At 49.3% G+C, this 13093-nt stretch overlaps 1 protein-coding gene and 1 long non-coding RNA gene across 2 annotated transcripts in view; one reads left to right on the top strand and one right to left on the bottom strand.

Annotated features, from left to right (window-relative positions):
- Nucleotides 1-10060, bottom strand: part of MXI1 (MAX interactor 1, dimerization protein) — a 77440-nt gene extending 67380 nt beyond the window's left edge. The window contains exon 1 of the mRNA XM_036899012.2: nucleotides 9588-10060. Coding sequence (XP_036754907.2) covers nucleotides 9588-9849 — 262 coding nt within the window. The 5' untranslated portion in view covers nucleotides 9850-10060. The remainder of the gene's footprint in view (nucleotides 1-9587) is intronic.
- On the top strand, nucleotides 6578-9275 carry LOC118919247 (uncharacterized). The gene is made up of 2 exons (XR_005027423.2): nucleotides 6578-9111; nucleotides 9207-9275. It is a non-coding gene; the product is annotated as an uncharacterized LOC118919247 (long non-coding RNA).
- Nucleotides 10061-13093: the final 3033 nt, after the last annotated feature.

The raw sequence follows: 13093 nt of genomic DNA, 5'->3' as shown, positions 1-13093 counted from the left end.
TCCTAGCATGAGCCAGACCAGTTGTCCTACAAGTTCGGGAAACCTAGTATAGCCTGATAGGGTGTGGATTCACACCCCTGACACCCTAGCGTGCAGAGCCACAGGAGCTGTACTGGTTGGGTGAGTTTCCCAGGGGGTGCTGGGCAAGGTGGTAATGCATGTACAAGGAGAAACACCCTAGACCATCACCCTCCAGGAAAGGGGCCTTCTCTGGCTTCAGCATAACACCCACAGAGCCCTGGGAAGTTTCCGCTGCCCCCTCTCTGCCCTCGGATGAGTGGGAAGTAGAGGAAGTTGCTCCAGGGAGGCACCTCCAAGGGGACCCTCAGCCTGCACTTCAAACATGCCAAATCCATTTCCTGCCTCTCGCTCCCTGAGGCTGCTCTCAGAGCCCTAAGTTCTCCTAGTATGAAAGAGAAACCTGGGTTCGAGTCTCAGTTCTACACTTTGTTAGTACGTGGCCTTGGGAAAGCTAGCTTTGCTAAGGCAAAGGCTCTCCTCATCTATAAAATAAGGATAATAATAGCACCCCCCGACTGGATGGTTGTGAGAATTTAACTTAAAACACTTAGCATTGTGCTGGCACATAGTAACTGCTCAGTAAAAGGAGGCCATTATCACTACTCCTTTGGAAAACACAAACGACATTGCACTTGTCAGCAGCCCCCTTGGGGCTATCAGACTTCCAGGAGATAGACAAGAATTATTTATTGTTCTCTATTTACCTATCATTTGCACTGGAATATGAACTGGAACTGGAGACCATACATACTGTACGCTGGGAGCACCAAGCTCAGTGCTTGGCACCTGGCAGGTTTTAGAAATTGTCAAATTGAGCTAAATTTTATTGCTGGTGGAAAGAATGAAAGACAGTTGTATGCAAAGCACTCAGAATCTTGGGAGTCCAGAAATATGGTGGAGATGGTTAGGTGTGCTAGAGGTAAGAGGGAGATAATACAGGGATGCTATAAGGTAGTTCTGCGCCCCTGTAGATAGAAAGAAAAGCAAAGGCCCCCCAAGCTCCCACTTGCTACCCATGACCAGAGCCACCCTGGGCATGACTTCCATTTTAATGCAACAGTATTAAAATAGTCCCAAATCATCTTTATGCAAGTATCCTTGCTAAAGACAATGAAGACACAGAGCAAAATATCTCAAATAGTAGGTAATCCGAATCTCCTTTTATTGGCTTTAGTTTGAATTTCCCAAACTCTCTCAGGACACCGTGTTTATCTTTCTAATTTTGCCATGTTTAAATTTCCTTAGCAGACCCTGGAATTGGACATTAGAGGTACGCGGCCAAGGGCATGTTGTATGGGAGAGTGGGCTTGGTAGGAACACTGCTATGGACCATCCTGTAAGTGCAGAATGCCCCAATCTGTAAAGAAGTGAATGGAAAGTGCTTATTTACAAAGCTGCTTACGTAGTACTTGGTTTTGAAAGCTCAGGCAGGAAAAAAAAAGTCAGAGCTGTAAAAATTACAAGGGCAAACAGGAAACACAAAGGATTTTAAACAAGGCTGGCAGGGGTGGTAGAGGGTCATCTCAGGGAGTAGAGGAACTATCCCTTTTGGAAGTCCAAGATACATATTGGTTCTATCTGTAATGATGCTAGAACCAGACACAAAACCCAAGTCAGATGCAATCCCACATTAGGGGTTCACTTTAAGGAAAATAAATTTCTAAAATCTGGCACTGAAATGGGGTATGCACTCCATGAGGGCAGGGACTGTACCTCCAGGGCCTACCACAGTACCTGACATAAAGCAGCATGTGCTCCTGAAATACCAATTTAATGAATAAATTCACAGAACAGATTTATGGAGAATCCCTGGCATGCAACATAAGTCCACATTTTATAAAAGTATTTGCCACAAGGGCCTTTTAAAGAGAGGTTCTCTAATTTAAATTTCTTAAAAAGGGATCCTATTTACATACATTTCCTGGAGATTATTGCTCAAAGCAAGGGTCACCTGAACTTTCTAAATGTTTCACAAGCAAGGGGCCCAGCACAGCATTCTGCCACGATGAGGAAGCAAACAAGGAGCCTCCAGCTCAAGAGGATGGTGGCCAGTGCCCATTATTTTTGGCCAGAGAGATCAAGTTAGCTGTTGACAGCTTTAACACCTCCAACCAGGCTACTCAGGGACAATGATATCAGAGACAATTACTTCCCTTTAGTAGCAGAAGTGCCAGAGAGCAGGTGTCTGTCCCTGCAGAATTGAAGCTTCTCTCCAGTATGAGCCCAGAGCTCCACCCTCTACCCTCAGAAGGAGGCCCCTCAGGGAAGACTTGAATTCCTTCTCTTCAGTTAAGGCTTGGGTAGCCATCCTGTCACTGCCACCACCTTTGGACGTCTCCCATTCCACCCACCAACCCACGTAAAAGAAAAGACTATTTTTTCTAAATAACAGATTCAAATTAGGTTAATTTTGAAAGACTATTGAGAATGTTGCAATGACCTTTGCAACAACCAGACACACCCTAGGATCTGTAAACCAAGTTTGAGAATTGCTGACTTTAAGAGCACCTGACCTGTAAAACAAAAGACCTTTTTGGGGCTCTGCCTGGGACCCATTCTCACATCAGGCGACAGGTACACAGTCCAGAAAGATCTGGTTCTGCTTCTGCTGTGCCATCTGGGGCAAGCTACTGCCCCTCTCTGGGCCTCAGCCTGCCCTTCTGTATAATGAGGATGATGGATGCTCTGTGACCTCTGGGGTTCCTTCTGGCCCTGATGTTGTCTTACCACCTGCCTCCTTTAACAACAAAACCTAAAATGCAGTGGAACAAAGAATGGGAAAGGGAAGAGAATGGTTCAGAAGTCTTGACTGCCATAAACCTCCCCCAATTCCTGCCTCCTGAAAATTATTTTCTTCATTCTGCAAGAAGATTCCCATCTCTTGCTGGGTTGTTCTTTTTTTTACTTCTTTTTCTTTCTCTCTCTTTCTTTTTTAACTCAAAAACCACAAAACCACAACTCACCTCCCCAAAAGAGGTCATTTTGAAGCCAGAGCTGTCAGGGTTTAGGTGTGTCAGGCCTGGCATACTAGTGGTATCTAAGTGAAGACCAGGCCAGGGCAACCATGTGCTTCTCCTACAGAAACCCAGTTTAAAATCAATATTTATCCAACTGTATTTATAGAAAGTGGTGGTGGTAGGGAAAGGGGGTAGGGTGGGGAGGCAGGGGGATCTAAAACAGAACAAGCCACAATGACTGATGCAAATCTTTGTGGCCAATTCGTTTCTGCAGGGCCCAGCTTTTTTTAAAAGGCAAAAGACCCTGCTTTTGATGAACCTGCTGTTGGCCCCAGTACCATAGCAACCGCCCAAGTCCTCTAATATGCCCAGAGGACAGACTTGGGAAAGGCAGCCGAAGGGGGGGGTGTTTCCTAGGAGCCTGAACTTGAGTTAGGGCCAGGAGAGTTGGACAACTCTGAAAAACAAAACAAAACAAAAAGCCCTCTCCACTTGGCTATTCTATCTCCAGCTTCACTTCTAAACTTTTTCTAAGCAGAGTATTTGCAAGAAGACCTTGGACAACCAACAGGGTGTTTCAAATACCAGCTCTGCTTCACGTTGCTAGATGACCTTGAGCAAGTCATTTCACCTCGCTGGACTTCATTCCTTAGCTGGAAAATGCACATACACACATACGGTTATTAAGATTGCAGGCTTATTCTGGAATCAGAGGGCTAGGTTCGAAACTCAGCTCTGCCACTTACTAACCATGTGACCTTTGGGCAAGTTACACATCATCCCTGCTTCGAGATTACTCTGTCCATAAACTGGGGGTAATAAAATTGCATATGTCATGGAGTTGTTGTGAGGATTGAAGATAATGCATTCTTAGCCCCACACTGGCATATAGTCAGTGCTCAATAAATGGTAGCCAGTATTGATATTATGCATTGCAATTAGCTGCTGCTGCTGAGCTGCACTCACTTCATTTCGCTCAGTTTTACCTCCAGATTTTGCCTAGCCATCTTCAGATAAAAATTCCCATTTCAGGGTATGTCAACGAAAGAGTGTTTTGGGCAGAGAAGTAAGGTAGATGAGCAACTGTTGTTTTTCCTTGGAGCTGATGAAGCCTACTTTTCTGTCCAAACCAGGAAAGGCCCCATTCAGCACCTCCAACTTCCTAAAGGCCCTGCCCCATTTCCCTGGGTCCCTACACAGTATACCTAGTCCATGGGAGCTCTGGATCTCTGAGAGCCACAACAATATCCTCAAAAGTACACTTCTGGCATTTACCATTGGGAGGAATATTTAAAAATGGAAAGAAAGTTGAATCTGAGGAAGATAATTTAGGATGAAGAGGAAAAAGAAGTTGGCTTTAAGAATGCTTTTTACACAATTCCACCAAAAAGAAATACCCCACTCCATCTCTACCATAAATCAACCCGCAGAGTTTCCAAAGCAGCAACCGCACATAGTAAATGTTCAGTACACATTTGTAGAATGAATGAATGAATCATAAGATGCCTGCCATGTAGAAATGTGAACTGCTTAACATTAGCATAAGTCGCCCTAGTCCCCTGCTCTCTAAACCAGTAACTGATTTGTTTCAGAGTCACAGCTGATGACACTATGCCATTTCAGCTCTCCAGGCCTGACCACTGTCTTCTTGCAGGCCCTGGTCTTTACAGCCCAAGGGCAGTCTATGTTGATTATGGGAGACATCCTCCCTTCTTAGAAGAGATCTGTATATCCAGCTTTTTTCTAAGTCTCAAAGTCTGTGTCCCCTGATCTTCAAACCTGATTGCTCTGCCATAGCCAATAAATGGCAAATCCAACCAAAGAATGTATATTGTTTCTACTGTTTGTCCAGTGGTATGTTATATGCAACCGTAACACATATTGAAATACTATAGGTGATCTTTTCCCTTAAGAGGCTAATCATCTCCCTACAAGGATCAAGCCAGTGCACAGCAAGCAAGCAGAGAATTGCATCATACTGATTATCAAAGCGCAGAGAAGTGACTATTTATTGAGCATATACTATATTCCAGATACTTTAAGTGAAGCACCTCATTTAGTTGTTCATCAATGATGTGAGGCTATGTGGTGTTACTGTTATCTGCATTTTACAAAAAAATGTAACCTCCGAGAGGCTAGGCTGTGTGACCTAGCCGAAGGTCACAGCCAGTAAGCAGTTAAGGAGGAATTTGGGCTCTGCTCTGAGTGACTGTAAAGTTTTCATTCTCTCAACTACCGTGACTTAAGAAATAGCCAGGGGGGGCTTTCTAGAGGAGATGAGTACTGATCTGGGTCTTAAAGGGTGGGTAAGATACAGATGCCCCTCGAGAGAGTAACAGAATGAAGGCATTCTGGACAGAGGGAAGAGTCTGAGAGGCAAGCACAGAGTCATGGCTGTGAAGCCTGCTTGCTGGTGGACCTGCAGGAAGGGAGCAGAGGAGATTAAGTCAGGACGCAGGGTGGAGCCCAGTGAAACCAGACAGCAGCAGCTTCCTCCATTAGGAGGAAGAGGCCGCTCCTTGGCCTGTTCATGCTCCTAGGAAAGCACCTCACCCTCAAACCCAGGTAATCCACTCCAAAGAGCAATCCATACCTTTGACTCCCATCTAATCATTCTTCTGTAAAGCATTGCCCCCAGAGCCACCTTCAGCAAACACTGGCAAGACATTTCTGCCTAGATTCTAGACCTTACCTATTACTCTAGCTCCCACTTGCCTCCTCAACAGCTTTTAGGCACTTAACTCCCTTTTGTGAATCTGTTTTTTTCCCTCTCAGTTTTAACTTTTTACAAAACAGGAAGTAAATATTTTTCCTAATTACCCTCCGTCCTAAGTCACTACCCCTCCATTGGACCTCAAATGAATATAGGTAATGATGCCAGTAATTATTTACATATAATTTCTGAATTTGTGGTAATAGGGTAACTGTCTCCCTGATTAATACTTCTGGTAGCCTTTAATTTGAGATTCTTAGGGATTCAAATCGGTTGGACCTTCAGGAGAATGAATATACCTGCATGTACTAGGGAATCCTTACATAAGGAACAAGACAGTCAATACTGACTGACTGAATTTAAATCCCCTGCCCCAAGAAAACTAACTATATCTACTGGGAATAATTCAACACTGTGGCCACAACTTGGTGAACACTTCTAGTACGGAAACCTCAAAGAGGCAATGAAACGCAGTTCCGGCGACAATGGAAAATAAGGCAAGCTCCTGCCAAGTAAGTACTTTCCAGACAACAGTAAAAACGGAATATGTGAACTCGTGACAAGGGTCTATCGGTGCATTTCGGGAAGGTCTCTCAGAATTCTAAATGGAGAATGGAGAATCAAGGATCAACATCCGTCCCTGGGGAGAAGAGCGTCCCTTTAAGAAGAGATTGTACCAGCTGGCCGCACTACAGCTCCCAGAGATTTCCTGGCTAGCTTCCTGGCCCCACCTCCCAGCTTCTAGCCTCAGCAACGCGTGACGTCAGAGAAAGCTGAAGCCGTCGATTGGCTACACGACGCAGCTAGGTCAAGTCCAGTCAGAGGAAAGAAGTTTGTCTCCATGTGGAAACCATGTGTCTCTAGCTGGGAGGGGGAGGAAGAGGAGGCGGAGAAACTGAGATCAAGTGATTACAGGGGAAAAGGCTGAAATGAAGGCGGGGAGGTTGTGCACCTGAGCCGGCGAGCAATGCCCTTTGCAGTAGTGACCTAAAAAAAGAAGAAAAAACTTGCCCAGCAAACAAAACTTGAGCAACCCCCCATCATAATAATAATTTAAAAGCTACGGTCCCTGCTTCTTTCCCAAACCCGGGGACCTGAGAAATGCTGGAATCCTATGGAACGCCCAGATCCTCCTCCCTCCCCCAGTGACTGAATGATGTAAGCGTTTCGGAAAGCGGGGCTCTGAAGCAAAACAAGCCCAGAGCGCGCGGAGCGACCCGCAGTGCCCGAGCCCGGCGCACGCACGACCCGCCCCCCGACTCGCGTTATTGCTGTGCACACGCGGACCGCCGTGACGCGCGGGCATTGTGTGCAGCTAGCAGAAAACAACGGCGAGCGCAGCCAGCTCGAAGAAGCGCCCCCAGTAAAATGAGACAGATGCAGGGCTCGCCGTTTTCCGTACCGGGAGACCCAGACTCAGTGGGAGGGGAGGGCGAGAGTGGGGAAGATAAAGTAGCCCCCGTGGCCGCTCCTGCTTGCAGGGAGGATAATACAGGGCTCGGTGGATGCTCGCCCATAGTTTACTGGAGGTCACTCTCGCCTGCGTGAGCTGGTGGGGAAGGGGCAAGGGCCTGGAGCGGGTCCCCACAGCCAAGCCGGACACGGCGCAGCGCCCCACGCTCTCGGGGAAATCTGGGGACCGTTGGCATCACGTCATGCAGAACTAAACAGGGGCGGCGAAAAGAGGCGAGAGCTAAAAATACTCCCGCGGGGAACCGGCCGGAGGAGGTGGGGGCAGGAGGGCCGAACGGCTGACTACGCGCACCAAGTTGACTTGGACTTGGACGCTGGGATTCCCGAGCCCCTCTTGGGGGGTGACGGGCTTGCAGCGCGAACACCTCGGGAGGGGGACCAGGAGGAAGCCCCCTTGGCTTCCTCGGCCTCAGGAGCGGACTCCGCTCCCCTGTGGCCCGCCCTATGCGGGGCAGCCCGCCCCGGCCGCCCGGCCCTCTGCTTACGTGACTGGTGGCCACGCCGGAGCCCCGGCACGGAATAAACTAGGAGGTGGCGGCGGCCAGGGCCGCCGGGGGCGGGGAGACAGGCGGCGGGAGGGCTGAGGTCTCCGATTGTCTGTGCGAAGCGGGGAGATTGTGGGGGGAACGTGGTGGAAGCTCAGTACACCTCACTCGGACGGGGGGCGAGGGGAGGCAAACCAGGTATGTCAGACACTGCCAAGGTGCCCTCTTCGGGTGCACCCCTCGCCAGGACCCGCGCCACTGTACAGACTCCGGAGAACCCGGGACTCCAGGCCGGGGGCTAAATAATCGCGCCCCTCCCCCCTCCAACAAAAGCAAACACATCAAACAAAACCACGTCTTCACCCAGCTCACACCAGAGCTGGCTTTTCAGAAACTACCCTCCTGACAAATGCCCATTCCCCACACACACACCTGCCCAACCATGAATAATCGCAAACTGATTCAGCTACACAGTCGGCGATGAGCCTTTCTCGCAACACAGGCACTCAGAGAAAGGAGAGAAGAGAAAGAAAAGAACGCACAACCGACCTCCCAACACAAATGCTTGTTTCTGCCTTACAGCTTCTGCACAATTGCGCTGCCAACACACGGTTACTTTAACTCTGGTGGTCTAGGGTGTCGACCAGCTAAGATGTTTTTGTATTTGAGGGTGGTAGTGTTTAGGGGGTGGGGGTAGGTTGCAAGATATGACACGTTGCAATAGGACTATTTTTTTCTCTCTCTCTCTTCGGTCTCATTGATCTTCCTACTTGTTCGGACAGATTGAACAGCCTGGTTTTCTCTAGTCTGCCGATCTATCTGCCTCGGTCCCTTCCCCCTTCTCACAGCTATTATTTGTGAGGACCGTGCTGGAGACACCGCACACGTGTGCCCGGTCAGGGCGCTGAGTCGACTGCCCAGGGAGCACTAGATGACCCAGCTGGCAGGGGCAAAAATGAAACAAATACAAAAAGGAGGCCAGGCCAGGGTGGGGTTCCCAGCACCCCACCGCCTTACCGCGCTTCACTCTCCTCCCGAATCTGGGGATTGGAGGGTGGGGAACGGTAGAAACAGACCAGGAAGGCGCTCGCCTTCCGTGACCTGCACGCTCACTCCCGGAAAATAAAGGAACCGCACACAACAGCCCACACCTTCCTCCCCAACTATTGTTTCCTGCGAGATCCCAAAGTTTCCATCCAGCTGCGTCCCCCTCTCCAAGTTTCCCGGGCGCAGGACGGCGCGGGGGGGGGGGGCAAGCTGCCTGCGCTGCCCAGCCCTCCCTGCCTGTTTCTTTTGGGGCAGGGGATGGCACCCCAAGGCAACAGAGGTGCAGGGGAGTGTACCCGTGGACGCGACGGCCTGAGCCGAGCCCTGCTGCGAGAGGGAGAAAAAGCAAAGTAGCCAGGAGGGAGAAGCAGAGCCCACAGCCCCAGCGGGCCCGCGCCGAGGAGGCTGTTTGGTGGTTGGTATTGTTGTCGTGTGTGTGTTTTCCTTCTGGACCCGCTGAGCTCTGCCTACGGTTTCCAACTTTCGGCTTCTAATCCCCACCCCACCCAGGAACGAGCGACAGAAAAACAACACTTGTCTGCCCGAGAAGGCTCCGGAGAAAAAAAAAAAAATAGAAAGGCGACCTCGAGGAGAGCTCCCCGGCTCAGTTGTCAGCAAACAACACTCCCCGCTCCTCCGCCGGCGGTGCTCCCATCCTCCGAGAGACAGACCCGCAGACCCTCCGGCAGGCCCCTCTCTACCCCCGTCGTCTTTGTTACATCTTTAGCAGCTTTGTTGTGCGTGTCCTTTCTCCGGTGTCATCGGCTCTAATGCCTAGGGCTGGTGTGTATGGGGAGGAGGGGGCGCGGGCCGAGCAGGGCAACAGGGGTCGCCCGAGTGGGCGAGCAAGAAAGATGGGCGCCGAGGAGGAGCCACGGCCCCCAAACTTACTTTTGTTTTCTTTCTCGATCTGCTCCAGGTAGCTGGCGGCCTCGAGCAGAATCTGCACGTTCTGCAGAAAAGTGTTGATGTGCTTCTCCATCGAGTTCTCGCTGGTGTTGAAAATGTCCGAGAAGGGGCACCTGAGCTTGGCCCCCGCAGGCTCCTCGGGCTGGGCCGGGGGCTGGGGAGCAGCCAGCGCCGGGGGCATGGCAGGGGCCAGCCCCGAGCCCTCGCAGCGCGCCTCCTTGCGCGGCCGCCCGCGTTTGCCCATGGAGGGACCGGGGTCCGCCGAGCTCGTCCTCTTTTGGGGCTGCGCGGCGCGGCTGAGCTCCGGTCCCCAGGGGAGACCCGGCTGGCTGGAGCGGAGGAGGCGTCTAGGCGAGGAGGCGACCTGACTTCCCGAGCCTCGCTGCGTGCAGTTATGTTTGTGTGTGTGTGTGTGTGTGTGTGTGTGTGTGCGCGCGCGCGCGCGCGTGTGTGTCTCGCAGTGGGTCTGTGTGTATGGGAGATTGAATGAATTTACAGGACAGACGGAGGCGCTCTGGTGCCTGGGTCCTAGTGCGAGCCTGTCACCATCCGAACTGGTCAAAATAAAAGGTGGAGACTAGCGAGACAGGGACCGCCCCCAGCCGGGCTGAGCATCCTGCCCCGCCTCTCCCCAAATCTTACCACAGTGTAGAGCACTGTATTTTAACCCGAATGGAAAAAATACTCGGTGTTTCTGGGTGCACCTGCATAAAACAAACTACTAATATTTTTTTTTGTCTTCACATAAAAATAACACCTCGCAAAGTCTCCAGCATGATGCCTGGCACAGAGTAGTAGGTCCCCGATGAATGTTAGCTGCTGTGACTTTTTTTTTTTTTAAATAAAAGCCCAATCCAAAAGGCCATCACATAGAACTTGAAGTTCCCTCCCCTCAGTACACGCACCCCTACACATACACGCAGAGGCACCGGCGGGCGGGTGTGTGCCTTCACAGAGCCAAATGAAATCCCCAGGCCACAAAATCCAAATCCCGGTTACAGATTTACTTACTCTTTCTTTCACCCTTCAAATGCAAAGTTATTTCCCAGGAAGGGGGAGGAAATGTAAGCATCTCTCTTCACACTCCTCCTGTCAGCCTTAGCTCAGCTGTGCAAAGCTCTCACGAGGGTGCCGCCACACTTGGCTCCCTTTTATTGGACAGAGAGGGAGAAGTGACCGCCCCCCCTACCAACCTGAATTCCACCTTTGGCTCTGAAGACCTCTACCCCAGTTGACACTGTTTCCATTGCTGCTGCTGTCACCCAATCAAGGTCTGCAGGAACCAAGAATGCTTTCCAGGCCTTGGAGGTAAGGTGGAGTCGGGGGAATAGCTGAAGGTCAATGAGGAGTGCCATAGAGAAGGGTTCAAGTCCTAGCTCTGCTGCACAGATCTTGTGAGCTCGGACAATTCCCCTACCCTCTCTTGGTCTAAGTTTCCTCATTTGTGAAATCTCTGCTTCTTAAATCATATTTGCCCTTAGTACACTTCCTGACCCATAGTAAGCTCTTTTTATTCCAGTTCAGACACAGACCAGAGCCTGATCCCCTACTTTCATCTAATGGGGGAGCCAGCTACAGGAAACAAGATGCATCTGCACTTGGAAAACCTCTGATATAAGCCCATCTGAAATAGTGTCACCTCGCAAGGCCACCTGGAGCTTTCCTCCGAGGGAACCATTTACGTAGAAGACACAGCCAGTGCTGCCCCCTGGAGCTGTGCCACTCAGCCACCCTACTCAGAGGCAGCTTCCTATACTTTTGTCAGGAAGAATCTTACAGGAAATAGAAACATTTTTTTAAAAAATAAAAACATTTCTTTTTAAAACACTCACTATATAAAACTCAGAGTACACACACCCTCACAGGGCCTTCAGGAAAGCCTTGTGTATTTGTAGAATATAACAACTTGCTGCTGATACTATAGGAACAATCAGTAATTGGCATTGTAAAGATCATGTATTCACATTTGGGACCATACTATAATCATGTGACACCTACTCTCTGCTCAGTTGCTATCCTGTGACAAATTTTCATTGGTTGATCTCTGCATTCTTCAGCTAGGATAGAGCAGAGGTTCCTAAGAGCTGTGGAAATAAGTCACCTTCCATTATCAGAACAATTACAGTAACGACTTTTTGTTCCTATTGGAACCAAGCCTGAGTTATTCATGTTTAAACGTCTATAAATGTCTAAGGACTTGAGGAAGGTAGTTTCAAACAAATTACATCCAATGTTATTTTTCAAAAACTGGCACTTGTGCAAAACAGCCCTGATTTCTCTTACCACAAAGATAATAATAGTGAGACAATGAGCCAGCTAACCTGGAGAAAACCTTGGTCTCTCTTTAATTCCCTGGCGGAGGCACAGGCCAAATGTGCATATATGCAGTACTGTGACCTACATGTGTGTATATACACACCCACTGAAGCAGGCACACCCCACATGTGAGGGCTAGGGCGGAGGTAGAGTGTTTTATAATTATTTATCCCTGTTTCATCTCTCATAGGTCTGATTGCTTCAGAAAGCCCAGTGGGAATCTTCAAGGCAGGCCACGGGTCTGACCAAAGCCAAAATAAACAATGGCTTGAAGAAAATCTACAAAAAAGTGCTGACTTGCACTATTCCCACAGTTAGCCACAGCCCCCACCGTCATTCCCATGGAAAACACCACTGCTGGTGCCAAATCAAGTTTCCCCCCATCATAGGGGCATTGTTTTTTGTCATTGTGTGACTTCTTAGCATTGAACAATGGCACCACAAAAGACACAGTGAAGGCAGGAGAAATGCCTTTTTGTTTCATAAAGTCTGTGATATTGTGCCCTGGAGTCTCACATATAGTATAGTTGTGTATATTCACTTTGGTGACATGTATGTGGAGCGATGAATGGGCGAAGCTAAAGCTCAAAGCCCATTCCTTATTTTTTTCAGAGCCCATCAAGTGTTAAATCATATTAGCATTACTTGCTCTCTCCCCCTGGTCCCTCCCCCCAATTAACAGATTTCTCTAATAAAGCTGGCCCAACAGAGAGGGATGTTTCAGGGGTTGTATCACGGGACAGGCATCCAGGAGGCTGAGTTACAAGTCCAGCTCCATTCCCGATTGGCTTTGCTTCCCGGGAGGAGCCATTCAAACCCTTTCCACCTCACTTTCTCTGGGGCTTTGATTCCATAAGTAAACAGGCCTCTTTGGAAATTTGCTGGGAATTTCTGCAGAGAGCAGGTAGGGGATGAGGTGGCTGGCCTGATAAGAGCTTGTGAAATCTTTGAAAGAAAAGCAGTGACTATTTGCAGTGCCCAGCAAGGCCAGCCACGATGCTCCTTAGGGCCCCAGATATCTTGGGTGCCTGCTCAGGCTGGGTCTTGTTTTCCCAGATCTTCTGTGTCTTTGTTTGACTTATTTGCCTATTTGGTAATATTTTTCTATCAACCTTGTTTACATTTTAAAGCAAGATCACTGTCTCTTTTATTTGCCCCTCTCTCCCCCAAGA

The sequence above is a fragment of the Manis pentadactyla genome, chromosome 8 (genome assembly GCF_030020395.1).
Source record: "Manis pentadactyla isolate mManPen7 chromosome 8, mManPen7.hap1, whole genome shotgun sequence".
In the NCBI taxonomy this organism is placed as follows: Eukaryota; Metazoa; Chordata; class Mammalia; order Pholidota; family Manidae; genus Manis; species Manis pentadactyla.
Note: the sequence above shows the minus strand (reverse complement) of the source record. Positions and strands in the feature narration are given on the sequence as shown.